Raw genomic sequence first — 23072 nt, 5'->3', positions numbered from 1 at the left:
AGAAAAAAACTAAAATCAACAGGGGAATTTTGATCCAACCAAACGAAGTCAGCCCAATAAAGCCTCTCTGTCCCAAATATTAATAAAATTTTAGGGAAAAAAACACAAAAATCAACTTCCCAAGTACTCTGAAGACTAAACAAAAGCAGGTGCATTGTGAAGGGTAGTTAAAACTTGGAGAATAACTCATATGGATACAAGAATCATTGTTTCCTTTCTCTCTTCTTCTCTCTTCTGAATCTGCCCCTGTTTCAGGGCTGGATGTCAGAAGCTCGGTGGCAAAATTTCTAAGAAAAACTATGCTTCCAGTTAGAGAAATCTAGAAATTAGGTCCCAGAGAGGAGAAGTGTGGGGAAGAGTCCTAAATAGCAGAGAGTAAGAGAAAACGGTTCTCTAAATCTGTGTGAAAACCTGCGATAACCCTAAACTCATCCCAGAGATGCATGGGTGTGGGACAAACCCAAGCCAGAATAGCCACCTTTCTAAATTTAATTACCATCCAATTATCAGCCTAATTCCTGAATGAAGCATATGCATGTGAGGAAAATACAAGGCAAACTAGTCTGTCTCCCTGCATCGAAGGGGAAAGAAGAAAAAAATGAAAGAAAACCCAAAGCAGGGTAAGAGAGGTTTGAAAAATGAAGGGACACTAGAACCACCATGCACAGAGAAGAGGTGGAACTTGCAGCCCGACCCTTACCAGGTTGTGTGTTTGCTAAACAACAACAAAATATCTGTTAGAAGATTATAACAGGGCCCAGAGTTATGTTCTAATGTAACCAGGACCCACAATGTTCAGGACACATTAATATGCAACATACAAAGAGCCATGAAAATGTGATTGTTTCTCACAGGAAAACACAAACAACAGATGTCAATGAGATGAACAAAACATTGGACTTATCACACAATGACTTTAAAGGAGATACTATAATTATGCTTTAGAAAATAAAGGTTAACAAAGTCTAAATGAATTGAAAGAGTTCTCCAAAAAGAAATAATAAATGTTTGAGGTGATAGAGGTGCTAACTACCCTGATTTGAATATTATACATTATATGCATGTATTAATATATCACAATATTGCACATAATATGTACAATTATTGTCAATTTAAAATATTAAGGAAAATAGAGTTCTCATCCAATAATGAAAAGCACAAAAATGAACCATATGGAAATTTTAGACTTGAAATGCATACTATCTGGAAAAAAAATATGCATAAGATGGGTTCAATATCAAAATTTAAAACACAAAGAAAAAGTCCATAAATTCGAAGATCAAGTTTACCATACATATGAAGTTTCTATGTACAAACTACAACCTGAAAAAAAGAAAAAAAAGACTGAAACAAACGAAACAGATGCTTAAGTAGTTGCCTGACTCTATCAGAGGATCTAATACTTATTTCTTTGGAGACCCAAAGTGAAGAACCGGCCGGGTGCGGTGGCTCAGGGGTCGGGCGCGATGGCTCACGCCTGTAATCCCAGCACTTTGCGGGACCAAGACAGGCGGATCACAAGGTCAGTAGATCGAGACGATCCTGGCTAACATGGTGAAACCCCATCTCTACTAAAAATACAAAAAATTAGCAGGGCGTGTTGGCGAGCACCTGTAGTCCCAGCTAACGGAAGGCTGAGACAGGAGAATGGCGTGAACCCAGGAGGAGGAGCTTGCAGTGAGCTGAGATCATGCCACTGCACTCTAGCCTGGGGGACAGAGCACGACTCCTTCTCAAAAAACAAAAAAGAAACAAAAAAAAAACTTTCATAGAAACATCAAAAATAATGTTTGACCATATATCTGAGCATCATGACCCAGTCCGGTTGACACATAAAACTAACCACCACCCTGTATCAGTAAGAAATTCAATTAAATACAAAAACATAGAAACGTTACCAAGTAAAAAGATGGAAAAATATATATATACCATACAAACACAAAGCAAAAGAAAGCTGGATTAAATATCAAACAGGTAAATTCCAGATCAAGAAATATTTCTAGGGATAAAAAAGAAAATTACATAATTATGAAAGCATTGATTCACCAAGAAGACATAATAATCATAAATATGAATGTATGTAATAACAGTTTTAAAATTCATGAAGCACAAAATGATAGAAATACAAAGAAAGAAAAATAGAAAAAGCCATAATACTACTCAGACATTTCAATAACTGTATTTCAGTAGGTGACAGAACAAGTAAACAATACATTAGTAATGGTATAGAAGATCTGAAGAGCATTATCAACCAACCTAATTGACATTTATAGAACACTCCACCCAACAATGTCAGAAAACACATACTTTTCCAATGCACATGAAACCTTTACCCAGATAGACTACATTCTGCACCATAAAACAAGGCTTAATAAATGTAGAAGGATTCATGTCATACAAAGAATGCTTGCTGGCCACAACAGAATTAAACTAAAAATCAAAACAAAAAGATCTCTGCAACATACTTCTATTTTTTTTTTTTTTTTTTTTTCTTTTTGAGACGGAGTCTCGCTCTGTCGCCCAGGCTGGAGTGCAGTGGCCGGATCTCAGCTCACTGCAAGCTCCGCCTCCCGGGTTTACACCATTCTCCTGCCTCAGCCTCCGGAGTAGCTGGGACTACAGGCGCACGCCACCACACCCGGCTAGTTTTTTTGTATTATTTTAGTAGAGACGGGGTTTCACCATGTTAGCCAGGATGATCTCGATCTCCTGACCTCGTGATCCACCCGTCTCGGCCTCCCAAAGTGCTGGGATTACAGGCTTGAGCCACCGCGCCCGGCCTCTGCAACATACTTCTAAATAACACACGCAAACAAAAAATCAGAAAGGAAAATAAAAAGTATTCTGAATAGAATAAAAATAAGATGAGAATAAAAGTATGTAGAAAAAAATGTATATCGCTAAATGCCTATATTCAAAAAGAAGAAAGATCTCAAAACAGCAACAATCAATATATTTGATGAACCTACAGCCAGGCTAATGACTAGGATAAAAAGAAAGAAATTTTCAATATGAGAAATGAAAGAGGGAACATCACTACAGGTTCTAGAGATATTTAAATGAAAATAAGGAAACAACTTTGTATCAATAAATTTTCCAGTTTAGATGAAACAGACAATTCCTTGCAAGATACATTAAATATACTTTATTAAAGCTCATTGAAGAAGAAATGGATCACCTAAATAAACTTGTATCTGTTCAGGAAATTGAATTTACACCTAATAACATCCCCAGGCACACAAAAAAAATCACACCTAGATAACTTCACTGGTAAATTCTAGCAAACATTGAAAAAATAAATAATAACAATTCTATATAAACTTTTCCAGAAAACTGAAGAGTAGAGATCATTCTGTGAGACCATTGTTTACTCTGAGATGAAAACCAGATAAAGACAATTACAAGAACAGAAAACTACACACCAATAGTCCTCATGATCACAGATACAAAATTCTTTTAAATTCTTTAGCAAATTGAATTCAACAATATATAAAAACAGTAACATGTAATTACTAAATAATTTTATTCCAGGAAGTGGTTTAATATTTAAAAGCCAGTCAATGAAATATACCATGTTAACAACTAAAAAACAGTAAAAGTATGATATCTCACTAGAAGCAAACAAAGCACTTGACAAAAATCCAACATTCATTCCCGATTTAAAGGGAAAAAAAAATCCAGCATCCTGAGAGAAGGAAATTTCCTCAAACTTACAAAGGACATCTGCAAAAAAACCTACAAATTCAGTCCGGGTATTGAAGAACAAAAAAAAAAAATTGTTTTAACCTACAAGTAATATCATAAATAATGGTAAGAGACTGACCACTGTTCCCCTAAAGTCGGGAACAAGGTAACGTTGCCCATTTCACCACTTATCTATTCAATATTGTACTGGGGTTTCTAGCCATTGCAGTCAGGCCTGAAAAAGAAATTTAAAACAACCAGGTCAGAAGAAAAGAAATAAAACTGATTTGCAGACAAAATGTCTACATAGAAAATCATAATGAATCACTTGAGGTCAGGAGTTCAAAAGCAACCTGGCCAACATGGTGAAACCCCGTCTCTACTAAAACTACAAAAATTAGCCGGGCATGGTGGTGGGTGCCTGTAATCCCAGCTACTGGAGAAGCTGAGGCAGGAGAATTGCTTGAACCTAAGAGGCGGAGTAGCAGTGAGCCCAGATGGAGCCACTACACTCCAGCGTGGGTGACAGAGCAAGAGATCATTTCAAAAAAAAAAAAAATTAAATCATAATGAATGAATGTACAAATAAAGCTACTGAACTTTAGCAAGATTGAAGTAAACAAGATCAAATATAAAATCAATTTACAAATGGTAGCGATGAATGAAAAATTTTACATTAAAAAATATCATTTACAATACCATCAGAAAATATTAAATACTCAAGGATAAATCTGTCAAAAGACATGTAAAATGAGTACAGTGAAAACTACTAAACACTACTCAAAAAAATTAAAGAAGATTTAAATAGAGAGACACTACATTCATGCTCCAGAATCAATATTATTAAGATGTTATTTCTCCCCCAACTAAACTACAGATTCAGCATAGTCCCAATGAAAATCCCAGCAGGCTTTCCGGTAGAAACTGAAAAGCCAATTCTAAAATTCGTATGATAATACAAATAACAAAAACAACTGTGGAAAAAAAAGGACAAAGTTGGAGGACTCCTATTATCTCACCTTAAAACTACAGTAATCAAGATAGTGTGAGTTTGGCATCAAGATAAATAAGTCAACAGAAAATAGACCCACATATATATGGCTGATTAATCTTTAACTAAGGTACAAAGGTAATTCGATAAAGAAAAGATAATCTTTTCAACACATGGTGCTGGAAAAATTGAACATTCATACGTTTAAAAAAAAAAAAAGAAAGAAAAAAAAAGAACCTTGATCCATGCCTCTCGTCATATACAAAAATTAACTCAAAATGGTTCATTCATTAAAATGTAAAACCTAGCCAGGCGTGGTGGCTCACGCCTGTAATCCCAGCACTTTGGGAGGCCGAGATAGGCAGATCACTTTAGCTCAGGAGTTCAAGACCAGCCTGGCCAACATGGTGAAACCCCAGCTCTACTAAAAATACAAAAATTAGCCAGGCGCGGTAGCACACACCTGTAATTCTAGCTACTAAGGAGGCTGCGGCACAAGAATTGCTTGAACCCAGGAGGTGGAGGTTGCAGTGAGCCAAGATTGTGCCATTGCACTCCAGCCTGGGCAACAGAGTAAGACTCCATCTCAAATAAAAATAATAAAATAATAATAACAATAATTTATATATGTATATATATGTGAAACTCAAAACTATAAAACTTCTAGGAGAAAATATCTATGAACTAGGGTTGTGTGAAAACTTCTTAGATATGACACCAATATGATCAACCGTAAGAGAAAATTGGGCTTAATTAAAATTAAGAATTACTACTCTTTGAAAGACCCTACAACAGTACTAAAAGACAAGCCACAGACTGGGAGAAAATATTTGCAATGCACATATCAGATAAAGTACTTGTATCCAGAATATATAAAGAACTCTACTAAGATTTAATATTATTGGCGAGGCGCAGTGGCTCAAGCTTGTAATCACAGCACTTTGGGAGGCCAAGACGGGCGGATCACGAGGTCAGGAGATGGAGACCATCCTGGCTAACACGGTGAAACCCCATCTCTACTAAAAAAAATACAAAAATTAGCCAGGCGAGGTGGCGGGCGCCTGTAGTCCCAGCTACTCGGGAGGCTGAGGCAGGAGAATGGCATAAACCCGGGAGGCGGAGCTTGCAGTGAGCTGAGATCCGGCCACTGCACTCCAGCCTGGGCGACAGAGTGAGACTCCATCTCAAAAAAAAAAAAAAAAAAAAAAAAAAAAAAAAAAGATTTAATATTATTAAATAGGACACAAAAAGCAATTTAAAAAATAACTAAGAGACTTGAACTTTTCATCAAAGAAACATATATAGATGGCAAATAAGCACATGAGATGATGACTTGGACATAATTCATCATGAGGGAGATGCAAATTAAAACCAGAATTAGATACTACCACACACCTATTAGAATGGCTGAAGTTTAAGACTGACCAAACCAAAACTTGGTGAGATTATGGGTCAAACAGAATTCTTATACACTGCTGGTGGGAATACATAATACTACAATCACTTTGAAAAACAGTTTGACTGTTACTTAAAAAATTAAATATACACCTACAATATGACCCAGCCACCACATTCCTAAGTACATACTCAAGATAAATAAAAAAGCACATGTCCATACAAATACTTGTACATGAATATTCACAGCAAGCTTGTGTTCAAGTGCCAAAAACTGGAAACAAATGTCCATCAATAGTGAATGGCTAAATATTGTGATATATGCATATAATGAAATAATATCCAACAATACAAGGAAATAAAACAATATGGGTGAATCTGAAAATAATTTATCCTGAGGGAAGTCAGACAAATAAGAACGCATACTGCATAATTCCATTTATATAAAATTCTAGAAAATCCAAATTAATCTACAGTGACAACAAACAGATCAGTGCTAGCCTAGGGATCAGTATAAGGGAGGGATTACAAAGAGGCATAAGAAATTTTGGTAATGACAAATTTGTCATTATTTTGTTTGTTGTGATGGTTTCAGAGATTTAGATACATGTCAAAACTTTCTATGTGCAGTTCACTGTATGTCAATTATGTTACAATAAAGCTACTAAAAAATGATACTGGCAAAACTTAGTGAAATCTACATCAAGTCAAATATTTTGAAGTAATAAATGGTTTCAAGTAAATGTTAAGGTAATAAATTATACTTTCAAAACTAAAAAAAAAAAAATCTATCACAAACTCCCATATAGCTAAAAAGATGCATTTTGTTTACATCTGTATTGCATGAAAAAAAAAAAAAGATGCATTTTGGTATAGTTTTACCTAACCCTGAAATTAAACATAAGAAGGAAAGGAGATTTAAACCATTAAAGGAAAAAAAAAAATTTGGAATAATTTAGCACAGGAGTTAAAAAACTGCTATGTAAAGGATCAAATAGTAAATATTCTAGAACAGGGGTCCCCAGTCCCCGGGCAACAGACCTGTACCAGTCTGTGGACTGTTAGGAACCAGGCCACACAGCAGGCGGTGAGCACCAGGCCAGCAAGCATTACTGCGTGAGCTCCGCCTCCTATCATATCAGCTGTGGCATTAGATTCTCATAGGAGTAGAATCCTATTGTAAACAGTGCATACAAGGTATCTAGGGTTGCATGTTCCCTATGAGAATCAAATGATAAATGTAATAAACTGGAATCATCCTGAAACCACCCCCCACCCCAGTTTGTGGAAAAACTATCTTCCACAAAACCAGTCCCTGGTGCCAAAAAGGCTGGGGACCACTGTTTTAGAATTTATGGGCCATATCATCTCTGTTACAACTCTTTGACTCTGTTGTTATAGCAGGAAAGTAACCATAGGCAATATTTAAAAGAATGAGAATAGCTGTGGTTATAGCAGGAAAGTAACCATAGGCAGTATTTAAAAGAATGAGAGTGACAGTGCCACAACAAAATGTTATTTATAAAGATAAACCATTATAGAAGAGTCAGCCAAAGAAAGCAATAAAAATAAAATAGAAAAAATAAAAATAAATATGATCAAGGGCAACAATGGAAGAGCAGCCATAAACAAGAAGAAGACCTTATCTACTACTACCGTACTAGAAGCCAACAAGAACGTGCTCTAAAATACACCTTTGGGGAAAAAAGATGGAAGTTGAAATAATTCCCTCCTAACAGCTCTAATTAAGTAGACAAGGCTGTCACTGCTAACAGGAAGAGTTGTAAAAATTTAGAATTGTATCTGAAGGAATAAATAAAAGAAAAGTCTAACAATGATAGAAGTGTAGATCATGAATTTATAATAGTTTCAACATACAACACTGCATGACTTTTCCCCACCAGCCAAGGTTTAGCTTAGAGTGTGCCTACCTAGACTAATCTAGGATCAGAATTCTCAAAAGCAAATCTAACAGGACAAGGGCAGATGGAAGTTTTTGTTAGAAACCACTTCCAGCAAATAACCAAGCCAAGAAGAAAGTAAACAATGGCAGATGTAGTATGACACACTAGGATAAAAAAAAAGCAAGATCACAGGACAGAAGGTAACTATGAGGCTGAAGAGCACTGGAAAGGGCAATATTAGAAAAACAAGAGATAGATGATTTTGATTAAAGAGTAAGATTGGAATTTTAAATTTATGATGTGGAAACATTCCAGTGATAAAAAGGTCTAGGTTTTTAAAATAGGAATGGATAAATTACAAAGAATGGCAGTAAGGGCAGCAAAGTTAAGGAATTTAAAAAAGTACAAAATGTGAACGCTAAGATGAGTTAGTTACAAGGACAATGAAGTTATTCACACCTAGTGAAACTGAGATAAGGCTGTGTACCAAAAATTCACACACGAAGACCACAAGTATAAATTATACTTTCCTTGTCCAGATTTTCAACAGAATAATTCTTCTTACTAGTTTTTAAATGTCTATGATCCTATCTTGAAATTATTTTTTAAATAAAAAGTAGTAAAATCCTATACACTAAATCACAAAATACACTAAAGCACATCCACACCAATACTAAGAACATAAGGTTATAAAATTAGATACTCTGGCACCAAAAAGAAAAAAATCTGCCAGGTCTTTACACAAACCCTTAAATCTTTTTCTGAAATTCAGTTATTGGATAGGAAATGTGTACAAAAGAAACAAGTATTTATAAGCCTCGTTTGTTTTGTGTTAATATGGGTATCATACAACCTATCCATTACATTCCTAAGTATGGCATATACTCAAGAAAAATGAAAACATATGTCCATACAAATACTTGTACACAGCAAGCTTATTCAAAGTAATAATTATTAGACAGTGGTAAGGGAAAATAAAGAGTACTCTGTTTGATAGCAAAACTATAAATAAATGACAAACTGTAAATTTACATCTTATAATGCTTAACTTTATGTGTCAACTGGGCTAGGCCATGGTATCAAGATATTTGGTCAAATGTTTTTCTAGATGTTTCTTTGAAGGTATTTTTTTGGATGAGATTAACATTTAAATAAGTAGATTTTTTGTATGTGGACCTTATCCAGTTGAAAGCCTAACAGAAAAAAGCCTGACTGCCTTGGACAAAGAGAAAATTCAGTCAGCAGACTGCCTTTGGACTTGAACTGCAACATCAACCCTTCCCTGGGTCTCCAGTCAGCCTGCCTATCCTACAGATTTTGGATTTGCCAGCCTTCAAAATTGTGTAAAACAATTGTTTAAAATAAATCTCTCTCATGCATGTGTATGTGTGTGCACGCGCACACACTATTGGTTCTGTTTTCCTGGAGAACGCTGAAGATAAACCCCTTAAATATAATGAATAAAGTTACTTTTTATCTTGTAGAGAATGAGCATTAAAAGATACCAAATAAAGAATCTGTAACAGAAGATCAATGTGCATTTGAGCCTAGGAGTTCAAGACCAGCCTAGGCAACACGGTGAGACTTTGTCCACCTTGTCTCTACAAAAAAATTTTAAAAATAAGCTGGGCATGGTGGTACATGCCTGTAATCCCAGCTACTCAGAAGACTGAGGAAGGAGGACCCCTTGAGCCCAGGAGATCAAGGCTGCAGTGACCCGTGATCGTACCACTGCACTCCAGTCTGGGTGACACAGTGAGAACTGTCTCAAAAACAAACAAACAAACAAAAATCCTTGTGTGAATTTATTATAACTCGATAATTAAATTAGTTTCTGTAGCTGATGATTAAGCAAAGTAGTTGCTAAACTTTTGTCGCCCAGACACTTTTTCATTAAACAAAAGATTTTAAACTTCCTTATGTGTAAAATATAAGTATTCTGTTTTTGTTGTTGATCACCGTTATGGACCAAATAACTGCATATACCCAAAATTCTTATGTTGAAACCCTACCATTAGTATTTGGAGACAGAGTCTCTAAGGAAGTAATTAGGGTTAAATGCAGTCATAAGAGTGGGTCCCTAATCCAGTAGGAGTAATGTTGTTGTAAGAAGAGACACCAGAGAGCTCACTCATGCTCTCTTTCTCTCTCTGCTACGTGAGAACACAGCAAGGAAGAGGATGTAGGCAACTCAAGAGGAGAGTCTTTACCAAATACCAACCCCACTGGCATCTTGATCTTGGACTTCCCACCTCCAGAACTGTGAGAAACAAATATTTGTTGTGTAAGCCATCCAATCATGGTATTTGATTATGGCAGCCTAAGCAAACTAATACAACGCTGAGTCTGAAGTGGGAGGTGGTGGAAGTGATATTTTAAAGGAAAGATAGAGAGCTTGTCTTGGATTACAACTGAACACTATTTAATACTATTCTACAACCTAAAGATAATTCTGCTAAAGAAGGCAACAATACAGTAGCTCTATAATAGCATTCACCATACAAAATACTGGAATCATTTATCTGTCTTCACAAATTAAATAGTAACAAATAGTAACACAGCCTCTATAATTAAAGATTCATTGAAAAAAATGCATGATAATAAATGGGTCTTAAATCTTAACTCATTTCAAGCTATAAACTCATTTCATATGTAAGTTTCAATAATACTTTTCATACTTAAGAAGCTTTCAAATATTTCCAAACTAATCCCCTATATGAAATATATTAAAAACTCTTGATATATTAACTCTTACCGTAACCCGTTCCTTTGGTCAAAAGCAGGAATCATAGAGTTAGGGTGTTCTGACATTAATGCAACAAGCAGCTGTAGGACATCCATTAGATTGTCATCCTATAATCATTTTAGAAATTTTTTTTAATGATGAAAAAAACTACTTAGTTGAATACTAAATACTTCTGAAATAGAAATTCCAACATCAGAAATATAAGTAGACATATCTGTGATAGTTATTTGTAACAAATTATGTTATTTAAGTGTACACATTCACCTCTGTAACTGCAAATATACCTAAAATAGCAAAACAACTTCTTTTTCTGTGCAAAGGGACAGAGTCTCACTCTCTCACTCAGGTTGGAGCTCAGTGGTGTGATCTCAGCTCACTGTAACCTCTGCCTCCCAGGTTCAAGCAATTTTTGTGTCTCAGCCTCCCTAGTAGCTGAGACTACAGGTGTGTACCACCACATCTGGCTAATCTTTGTATTTTTGGTAGAGACAAGGTTTCACCATGTTGACCAGGTTGGTCTCGAACTCTTGGCCTTAAGTGATCTGCCCACCTCAGCCTCCCAAAGTGCTAGGATTACAGGTTAAGCCACTGTGCCTGACCTCAAAACAATTTCTTTGGTTTTTTTTGGTTGTTGTTGTTTTTTGAGATGGAGTCTCTCGCTGTGTCACCTCCTGGGTTCACGCCATTCTCCTGCCTCAGCCTCCAGAGTAGCGGGGACTACAGGTGCCTGCTACCACTCCTGGCTAATTTTTTGTATTTTTAGTAGAGACGGAGTTTCAACATGTTAGCCAGGATGGTCTCAATCTCCTGACCTCATAATCCTCCCAACTCGGCCTCCCAAAGTCCTGGGATTACAGGCATGAGCCACCACACCCGGCTTCAAAACAATTTCTTTTTTTTTAATTTTTATTTTTTATTTTTTATTTTTTGAGACGGAGTCTCGCTCTGTCACCCAGGCTGGAGTGTAGTGGCCAGATCTCAGCTCACTGCCAGCTCCGCCTCCCAGGTTCCTGCCATTCTCCTGCCTCAGCCTCCTGAGTAGCTGGGACTACAGGCGCCCGCCACCTCGCCCAGCTAGTTTTTTGTATTTTTTTAGTAGAGACGGGGTTTCACCGTGTTAGCCAGGATGGTCTCGATCTCCTGACCTCGTGATCCGCCCGTCTCGGCCTCCCAAACTGCTGGGATTACAGGCTTGAGCCACCGCGCCCGGCCCAAAACAATTTCTTAATCAAAGAAATAAAATGCCTTTTATGTTATACTGAATCAAGATTTTGTAAAACATAACCTATAGAAACAGTATATCCAACATTATTGTTTTTTAAGGAAGGCTTAAAAATTGTGGGGAAGGGTTATTCTTTATTACAGAAAAATATATTAGAGCTTCTAAAATGCTAATGAATGTTGCAAATCTGGTGGTAGTGGTAGGGACAAGATATTATGTATCATTTCTTAAACTTATCTGACCTGAAATATTTTATTCACTGTGCCTCTCCAGAAACTAGTTCTAAAAGAACACTTTGTAGGAAATGATAACCGGATCGCTTTTATATACAGTCCTATTGTCACTATGAAGATAAACAATAAATGTTTACTTCATCAACATACCACTAATATGTGGTAGTATTTGATAATGTTTACAGAATAACAGCACAGGAACATACATGAGTTCTAGATCCCAAAAAAAATTCATAAAAATCCTTCACTACCTTTGTTGCATACACCAATATGTATGCATATCATTAGAGCCAACTTGGACAATACTGACCCAAAAAGGAAAAGGCAAACAGCTAACAGAATTTAGTTTACTTGGTTGCCCTAACTCTAGTTTTCCTTCACTGCTTTGGAATTTTTGCTATGGAAGCTACTTATATACCTAATTTTCAGTAAGTTAAACAGATGATCTAGAGCTAGGACACTGAAGCTTTGAAAGTCTTATTTACAGGACCTGAAATTTTCCTAACAATAAGGAATCACTGTGACTTCCAGTTTACCTCATATAAAGTACTTTATTCAGTCCCTTAGGGTTAATAAAAACAAAATCACATATATAGATCACATGAAATTCACCTGAAAATTTCTAAAATATTATATTTGGTCAGAAAAATCTAAAAATTAATAGAATTGCCTATTCAAGAGGAAAAAATATAATCATTAATGATTTTGAGTCAAATATTACTCACAAAATTTAAGCCATTCTTTTATACTTGAATTAACAAAGAGATGCAATCATTATCCCTTATTTAAAAATTAAAGAAGGCACTACTCCATACTAAAATATATTTATTAATTCACAAGATATTAATTATAATATAGGAGTACAAATTATCATTTAAAATTCTATGATATATTTCATCAATTCCTAAGTTTTACTAATTATAGGTAAAAATCTAACTAAAAAGAGATGATTTAGTTAGATTGCAACTGACATATATTGCGTTTTCCTGGTACTAAAAAATAAAAAGAAAAACATATTTCAACCTATTTAATTTTCAACCTTCTTTTCAAACACATAATTTTAAATCCCATTATAAATGAGTTGTTTAATATTTGAACATGTAAAGTCAGTGGGAAGATTGTGTTATGAATTTTTAAAACCTAATCATTTTTAGTCATTTTCATAATCTATTTTTTCATTTGTTACACCAGTTTCTGGAAATACACTGAAAGTATGCTTTGGTATACTTTATTATTAATTCAATGAAATCCAATGTTAGTACTTTTTAAAGCTTTTCATGATGATTCTCAAGATTCATCTTGTGGTAATAAAGGATATTTAAATAAAGATGGCTAGGGCTTAGTTCCTAAGTAGACACATTTATTCCCCATTACAGTTACATAATTATTGAAGATTTCTTTAAATTTTTACTTTTAAAAAAGTCTAATGTAGCTTCAAAAATTAAAATTTCAAAATATAAAATTCAAATATTACCTCATGCATAGTCAGTAGGTAATTAAGAATGGCCTGTAATTCATCTTCCTTTACTCCAGAATCCTTCAAAAACATAATACAGGTATCTTATGTTTACGTGTAAAAAAATGTTTAAAGAGAAATTATATACATAGATTTGTCAAGTTGGTCAGCTACTATAAATATGAAAATATAATGTAACAGAGAATCTAAATGTAAAACAAAAATTTGGGGAGGCACTAAAGACATCAATGCTCCAGACCACGTAGAGGTCAAAAGAGATTTAAAATCAGCTTCCTGTTTTCAACACCTTGTATAATATGATAGCCCACTTACTAAAGCTACGGAATCCTGAAGTCAGCAAAAATAATAAGTAATGATAAATTAAAAAGTAATATCCACACCTAATACGCCTCTAAATACAGAAGACATCTTTTTGACTTAAATTAAATGTGGAGAATAAAATGAACAGTTTCTGAAATTATCAAGTTAAAATGTCAAGTACCTAAAAATTAAATAGTAATTTCACTGGGGGGAAAAAAAAAAACACTGCACTTTTAAATATGAGCTCATTATGAAAATTTTCAACCTGTTCTATGAGTATATTAATCACTAAAAAAGCTGCAATCTTAAAAAAAAAAACCACAAAAGAAGAAATTAAATTGGAAAATAAAAACAGTAGCCATTGGGAACGAGCAACAAAACGAAGACAATTCAAAGGATACTTTTTTTAAATAAATGGAAATAAGGTATATGAATCTGAAAGGTATACTAAAAGTTAGGTTCACTTGCCATAATCTTATGTGACAACTAATAAAGCATTATAAAATCATATAGGAAAATACTGACAAAATATTGGTAACAACTACATTTATATATTGCTATCTTATAAAACCAAAATGCCTTTTTTAGAATGGTAAATTTTACTTTACCTGTAATACAATGAAAAGGGACTAAATATGACCACTTCTAAAGGCTCATACACCTACCTGGTACATTTACACAGAAATACTATTTCTCAAAATCTGAATGTCAGGTACAAGGAGCCTGCTAAAAATGAAACCTCCTTCAGGAGTATAGTGCCAAATACTAACAGAAACATAGTAAATATTTGCGGAATGAATGAACACACTTGAGCTACTAAAGAAATTTATATAACATAAAATACAACTACCAATCCCTAATTCTGCAACAATTTATATCCATATAGGCTCCAAAAAAGAACCAAAACAAACATGGAAACATCTTTCAAAGTATTTTCCAATGTGTAACCATAGTAACCAAGCAAAGAATATATAAAACAAGATTGTATTTCATGTGAAATTATAAGCCACAATACACAGTATGCTACGGAATAAGGAATGTGAACTCACCTTCATCACTAATTGCTTAATGAACATCAACAAGAATGCTCGTAGAGAAAGTATTTCTTTTTTACTAGGTCGCGGTCCATCTTTTAAAAAATACATATATACAGTTAGTATTTAAAGGACCTCAATGCTGTCAAAGTATAAAATTCTTATTCCCAAGAGTTTTTCCATTTGTTTGTAAGAAACATAAAGGTCAGTCTCCTACAGAATGACCTATTTTATGCCTCTAGAAAGACAAGTGTTCAATCTTACACGCACTGTATACACAATATTTCAAACATACATACAGGTTATGTTGAAACTACAATGAAGAAGTACTTTGAATAGGTCAAAGAATGTCCAAAACATAAAAATGAAGTAACAAATAAAATTTGTATTCAATAATAATACACTTATTTTAAGACTCTGGGAGTATTAGTAAGGTAACAAAGTTTACAAAGAAAAAAACAAAAGAAAATCTAAACTTTCAACATTATTATTATATATGAATTCAGTATGACAAAATTTTTCTACTGTTATCATTATATAAGATAATACAAAAATCTTAAAAAGAATGCCTCACCACACGGTATCATTCATGAAGAAGGGAAATACTATGTTGACTGCCTCTGACATCTCCTTCTCTGCTTGGAAAAGTCCTTGGTCACACATGGCTCACATTAAATCAATTTTCATGTCTCAAACATATAATTTCCAAGTAGAAAGCTTTTGGAAACCAAACACTCATTGCTCTAAGATCCTAAGTTAGGAACCTGTTTGCTCATATATTTTATAATTTTCCCCCCACTAATCACTATTTACAGATAGTTCTTAGACCACCAAAGCATAGGACCACCATGACCTTGAACAGATCAATGAAAATAGGAAGAAAATTGTTTAAAATTTGTTCCATATGATTCCTAGACAAAAAAAAAAAAAAAAGACTATAAGACTAGAGTTAGAATAGGATCACAAAATTTGTCCAGTTCTCTCATTTGAAGAATGAGACTTTCCCAAGGTCACTAATCAGTTATAAAAGGCAGGCAAGAATACAAAACTAGCACCTAGGACAGTACATGCATGATACACCTACAGCACCATGAAATAGTCATGAGAAAATTCTGACCCGGTTCTAGATCTGCCACAACCTTGCCAGCTTAAAAAGTTCATAGCTTGCTAAATTACAGATACCAGATTCTCTGAGGCTAAACCAAGCTTATTTTGAAAGTGATATAAAAAGTAGTATGCCAATGTGAAAATCTTTGTAAATCACTAAACAACCAAAGCCTCTTACTACAATGAGAATGTATGTTATTGACTCCCCAGCATCTATTTCTTAATTTCAAGCAACACCCCTTCATTTTTACCAAGTGACTGAAGTCATCTTCACTTTCAGACCATGTCTTTCAAGGTAGGGGATGCCTCCATTTCTAAGCAATCAGAGCAATTACAACCACAGAAATGGGCACATGATATAATCAAAGCCAATGAGCAAGAGAGAGACTAAAAGAGACTTTCACTGGAAACACTTTATATAGGCAGATGCTCTTACACTGGATTTAAGCTGTTATGGATGTGAAAGTGGACCAGCTGCTTACTACTACAAAGGGAGCGAGTATGTGAAAACAGTCATCACAGAAGAACTGGTAAACGCAGCGAGACAAATTCAGTCCTATGGTCATACTCAGAATACCTGTATCAAGTTGTATCTGAAACTGCCAGTTTACACGAGCTGATTACCTCCCTTTATGATGTAAGCCAATTCCAAGAAGACTGCTATAGTTACAAACAAAAGAGCCACTCTATGTCAAAAGTTTTATTTTGACCCCTTATATGAACTGCTGGTCATGTTGAATGAATATTACCCTTTCAGCAAGTTAGTCCTCATTATGTAAGAAAACAATTACTAATATTTTGTAATTTCATTATATCTTTAAGAGAAGCAGGTAACTCCTACTTTTGTAAGAAACCCCTATATTCCCAAAACATCATTTTCAAGGAATCTCATTGTGACAATCCGTCTCGCATCAATTACTAAAAACTAATTAAAAATTTCTTGGCATTTTCAGTGCCTTACAACAACCATCCTAGTCATATCAGCTCCCCAAAAAACTCACATCAGCACAAGTAGTATTCTTCCATACAAGTAGCAAGTTATTAAACTCTAGAAACCACAATTTAGGACAAACTATTAACATTATCAATGAGATTAAAATAAAATTTTGCCATATGGAATATAGAAAAGCTGCCCAAATATATGATCGTACTGGTTAAAACAAAAAGAAAAATTAAATCCTGATTTGCATTTGTGTAAACTAATATACAGACAGAAATTATATACCTAATCCTTTTGGGGTAATACCACTTCGATCCTGAGGATTCACTGCCCAGTAGTAGTACTTCAGCGTGTGCATGATGAGAAGCACTGTTCCAACTCTCCGAATGGTGTTATATATGTTGACTGTACCAATGAATTCCGTGGACAGATAAGTATAGAGCATCAATTGAACCTACAGAATAAAAATGAAGAACTTAGAGAACCCCACCAGCATTTTATCTGTTTCCAGTAACACTTTCAGGCTGTTTTATTTTCACCATGCTTCTTCCAAAAAGTAAAATGCTGAGCCTGATAATAATATTCATATTAGGTAACACATACCCATTGACACACAAGCACATGCACACACACTCCTTATAAAACCAAACCAGGTAATTTCTTCTTTTATAGAAGCATTATCAAATATGGAAACTTTTTGCTGCATTATTCCATGGAAATAACTTTGTGATTCCTATTTAGCAACCAGCAATTATTCCTAAGCATGTGTAACCTCTTTATAATAGACTTATTACTTATGTTATCTATGCATAGTTGTTTGAAAAATCTAGAATTTCTTTCAAATATAACATTTGCAGAAAATCAGGAACTGAAATGACTCCAAAGAAAAAGTACTAGTAACGCAAAAGGAAAAAACAAATAGAACTAAACCAAAAGAAAACCATAGAAAAAGATATAGAGTTTAACTGAGGAGTATTAGAAAAACAGAATTCTGTGACAGTAGCTCATTACAAGAAACATTCCAATCTAGCATTTTCATTATAACATTATAATCTCTCAACATGTGTAAAATGTCCCCTAACTTGGAAAGGATTCTACTAATCTCATTGATAAGTAGTTTAAAAAATACATAAGAAGTTATATATTTTTATATTAACTTCAAAATATCACCTCTTCATATGTAAGAGAAAGAAATAATACAAGTGCTACCCCACCACTGCACATTTCATCTCAACAAAAAATTGGCCCACCCCGGTGGTTCACGCCTGTAATTTCAGCACGTTAGGAGGCTGAGGCGGGCAGATCACTTGAGGTCAGGAGTTTAAAAGCAGCCTGGCCAACATCGTGAAACTTTGTCTCTACCAAAAAATACAAAAATTAGCCGAGCATGGTGGTACACACCTGTAGTCCCAGGTACTCAGGAGACCGAGGCAGGAGAATCTCTTAAACCCAGGAGGTAGAGACTGCAGTAACCCGAGATAGTGCCACTGCACTCCAGCCTGGGCGACAGAGTGAGACCCTGCCTCAAAAAAAAAATTTTTTTTTTAGTGAAATTATGGGTCTGAAACTCATCAACTATACTCCATTACTTAGAGCAGCAAAAATAACGACTGCTTTTGCTCTACTCTCATGTTGAAATCAAGAATTTTTCATTTTATTGCTAGACGGTATATTTTATAAGCTGAAAAACTTTAAGTATAGGACATATATTCTGCCCTTGACCACAGACCAAACTACTGATCATTTATAATTGAACATTTATGTTACCTTCCTGGACAACGAGGGCATTTTCCTTTTCAAACCTGCAAGGTACCTCAGTGTCACCTAGGGATTTCTTTAGAGAGCAAAAAAGTAGGTACCTATCTTCCAGGTGCCCTACAGATAAACAATCAAGGCTAAATCAATTAGAGTGTCAGTGAATAAATCTAACATGGTAAAAAGTGGCAGGTTCTGAACCACTTAAAAGCAGGGTTTGGAAGATCATTGTAATTCACAAAACCATATATGTGTCTAAACGCATACATATACATTGTGATCTACTGATTTGCTGCAAAATGTTATTTTGATGTAGCTACTGCTGTTCAAATTGATAGACCCAATCCACTCCTCATTGAGACAATGTGACATGGCTCAAATTCTTAACCATGTTGTTTCAGTCCTTCAGCAAATATTTACATCTAACTACATGCATAACACTGTATCATGGAAATATAATGGCACGTATGCTGTCCCTAAGTAGCTGAAATACAATTGAAAAGATTAAAAAAAAAAAATACACTTATATTTAAGCAAAATAAATCAAAGATAATAAATATGCCCACCAAAACATGAAAAAAGTCATGAAGCAATATGTAACTGAGTAACATACAGCTCTGAAATATTATTAATTCAGAGGACAGATAAATTATTATAGAATAAACTGAAATCGTAAAGAAAAGCTTCACTAAGAAAGTAGGCATTAAGATAGGCTTTGAAGATGAGTAGTAGAATAGACAGACAGAATACAAGAGAAAATTTCAAGCAAGAAAAATGATGGTTGAAATAAAGGTTTCCCTAGAGTTAGAACAACAGTTCTCAATCTTGACTGCACATTAAAATAACTGGAAAACTTTTTTTTTTTTTTTTTTTAATACTGATGCCTGAGTCCCATCTCAGTGAGGCAGGAGAATAGGGTCTAGAGGCAGGGAACCTAAGGACTTCCTAGAACTAAATCAAATGGAAACACTACAGCTATGACAAGAAATATCCTCTCCATTTACATAGGGCATACACCGAGTAAATGACTTTGTAACTTTACTGCATTGTCTTCATTTACATAGGGCCTACAGCAAGCAACCAGTGGAAACCTCTAGAGGTTATTTAAACCCCCGGAAATTCTGTAACAGGGCTCTTGAGCCCCTATGCTCAGACCTGTTCCCACACTGTGGAGTGTACTTTCATTTTCAATAAATTTCTGCTTTTGTTCCTTCATTCTTCCCTTGCCTTGTGCATTTTGTCCAATTCTTTGTTCAAGACACCAAGAACCTGGACACCCTCCACCAATAACACCATATTGATGAAATCAGAATCTGCAGTGGAAGTGGTGGGATTCTATATTTGTCTGTTTTTATAAACCTACCCCAACTTACTCTATTAGCAGTCAAAACTGAGAACCACCACTATAGGGAAACCTTTTGGTACCTCCCTATCCACTGAGGATATTTCCATTTTTAAGCTAGAAAATCTAGAAATAATAATTGACATGAAGTCCTCAATGGGAAACCATTAAAACTTCTGGGGCTAAGGAATGATAAGAATCGTATCTTAGGAAAATATTGGGGTTGGGCATGGTGGCTCAAGACTGTAATCCCAACACTTTCTGGGGCTGAGAGAGGAGGATTGCTTGAGGCCAGAAGTCTGAGACCAGCCTAAACAACAAAGCAAGACCCTGGTCTCTACAAAAAAATGTAAAAAGTTAGCTGGGAATGGGAATGGTGGTGCACACCTGCAGTATCAGCTACTCAGGAGGCTGAAGCAGGAGGACTGATTGAGCCCAGGAGTTCAAGGTTGCACTGAGCCATGGCCATGCCACTGCACTCTACCCTGGATGACAGAACAAGACTCTGTCTCAAATAAAAAAAAGAACATGTTGGAACTCTGGCAGAATAGTGACAAGTTAGACAAAGAAATGGAAAACTGGAGAAAGTTAGTCTATTGAGAATAATACTGTGGTAAAAGAAAAATGAACAGAGGTTGGGCCTAATGCCTCACACCTGTGATCCCAGCACTCTGGAGGGCTGAGGCAGGTGGATCACTTGAGCCTAGGAGTTTGAGACCAGCCTGGGCAACATGGCAAAACATCATCTCTACAAAAAAATACAAAAATTAGCTGTGTGTGGTGGTACACAGCTACAGTCCCAACTACTCAGGAGGCTGAGATGGGAGGATCACCTGGGCTGGGGAGGCAGAGGTTACAGTGAGCTGAGATCACACCACTGCACTCCCACTTTGGTGACACAGTGAGACCCTGTGTCAAAAAAATAAATAAATAGAATTTAGTAGCAACATATAGAGATGAATGAAAGACCTCAAGATTACTCATATGCTAATTATGAATAAACCTTCCCTCATTCACTCATTATGTACTCCAATAGCCACACAAATTGTGTGTTAACATCTGTCTTTCCTACTAAATCTAAATTCTACGAGAGCAAGTATCAAGTCTATCTTGCTCACCACCATAAAGTAGTCACTGAACAAATATCTGTTGAGTACACAAAGGACCATGGTAGACAAGAAAATTCATCTCTCCTGCTAGGTCATTAAAAAGATGGTCTCTGAGCAGATCTAAGATAAATGGAAACTACAAATCGCTGGTAGCTCCCTTTTCAAAAAGCAAAGCTTTTCACATCCACACATCCAGACCTTCAACTTTTACCCAGAGGTGGATTGACCACGAAGCTGATAAAGCTTAAACTTTATGACCACTGATCTATAAATGTTTCTTCCAAGACCCTAAACCTAATTTTCTATGCATTATATTGTATTCTTCTTAAAAAATTTCCCACATGATAAACATTTGACCTTCAAGTCAAACAAAATTTGGATCTGCCCTTTTTTATGACTGTCTTTACAATAAAATAAAAGTGGATAAAACCCCTTGTGGATACATAAAGCAGATGGCTAAAACAGGAGAAAATGTTAATATTATCAACTCAACTGCAAATTCTAAAAAGGAAATTGAGGAAAGTTATTAAAAGTAGAAGATAAGAAATAGGGTAAAATAATCCTAGGAAACTAAGAAAATCTTAAGATGAATTTTTTTTAATTCCCCTCCAACTAAGTATCTAATAAGAGGCTTTCTGACCACATCAAAAGAGACACAAAGCCTTACAAATATGCTGATCAGTAAGACAAAAAAGTGTCTAGTAAAAGATTTAAAAAGTAACTTGAAACAATCCTCAAAAAGAAATAAGACTGAGGGTCATGGAAGAAAATGAGGTCAAATTTGACCTGGAGATAAAAAGCTACAAACTCCAGCTGCCTCTTTTGATTATTTCCAAATGGCAATCAGAGTCAGCAGCTGTTTTTCTCTTTAACATTTTAAAAGACCAGCTGAAAATAAGATATTAAGACTCTAGAAAAGCAAAAAAAAGTCTGCAGACTTTTTTCTGACAACTAGAATAAGTAGGTGCTATTCCAACTTAAACAATGATACACACTGCAAGTGGACCAAAAGGCAGAAGGGGAGAGAGGAAAACTGGGCTTGAAATAACACAACTTCTAACAAAAATTGTAGATAAGATAGATACAATTATGCAATTTAATAAAATGCTCTGTTTCAAGTTATGCTTAATACTGCCACTACTGAATTTTTAGGACAATGTATTACAACATTAGGATTTATTAAAGATTTTGTTCATACACCTTATCACAAATTCATTTACATTCACATAGAGCTAATTGGTTTGTTGTTACAAAACTGAAAAAAAATTTGCACAAATGTTTTTATAATTTGAATTAATGTGAAACTAAAATGATTACATGAGACTAGTATATCATGCCTTCAAGGAAAAAGTGACATTTCAGCGGTACCTGTAAGAATGAAACTCAGTAGTTCATCACGTTGGAAGGCAAAAGTGTGAAGTAAAAAAGAGAGAGAGCAGGAGCAGGGTGAGTTCTTAAGAAATAGAAAAAAAAGGCCGGGCGCGGTGGCTCAAGCCTGTAATCCCAGCACTTTGGGAGGCCGAGACGGGCGGATCACGAGTTCAGGAGATCGAGACCATCCTGGCTAACACGGTGAAACCCCGTCTCTACTAAAATACAAAAAAAATTAGCCGGGCGAGGTGGCGGGCGCCTGTACTCCCAGCTACTCGGGAGGCTGAGGCAGGAGAATGGCGTGAACCCGGGAGGCGGGGCTTGCAGTGAGCTGAGATCCGGCCACTGCACTCCAGCCTGGGCAACAGAGCTAGACTCCGTCTCAAAAAGAAAAAAAAAAAAAAAAAAAGAAATAGAAAAAAAAAGAAAAAAATATATATGCATATTTACAACGGAACAAAC

General features: G+C 35.4%; 2 protein-coding genes across 9 annotated transcripts in view; one reads left to right on the top strand and one right to left on the bottom strand.

Annotated features, from left to right (window-relative positions):
- Positions 1-23072, top strand: part of RPS3A (ribosomal protein S3A) — a 1130248-nt gene that overhangs the window by 932714 nt on the left and 174462 nt on the right. The window lies entirely within an intron of this gene.
- LRBA (LPS responsive beige-like anchor protein) overlaps positions 1-23072 on the bottom strand; it is a 758453-nt gene that overhangs the window by 640517 nt on the left and 94864 nt on the right. For 3 of the 4 annotated variants that reach the window (XM_050791167.1, XM_050791166.1, XM_050791168.1), the window contains exons 14-17: positions 17319-17487; positions 15002-15081; positions 13650-13712; positions 10730-10827 (exon numbers count right to left, since the gene is read on the bottom strand). In XM_050791167.1, coding sequence (XP_050647124.1) covers positions 10730-10827; positions 13650-13712; positions 15002-15081; positions 17319-17487 — 410 coding nt within the window. Of the gene's footprint in view, positions 1-10729; positions 10828-13649; positions 13713-15001; positions 15082-17318; positions 17488-23072 lie in introns of those variants that run through there. The other variant, XM_050791169.1, reaches the window with a different exon arrangement.

This window comes from Macaca thibetana, chromosome 5, assembly GCF_024542745.1.
Source record: "Macaca thibetana thibetana isolate TM-01 chromosome 5, ASM2454274v1, whole genome shotgun sequence".
In the NCBI taxonomy this organism is placed as follows: Eukaryota; Metazoa; Chordata; class Mammalia; order Primates; family Cercopithecidae; genus Macaca; species Macaca thibetana.
This window is presented reverse-complemented; position numbering and strand designations above follow the sequence as displayed.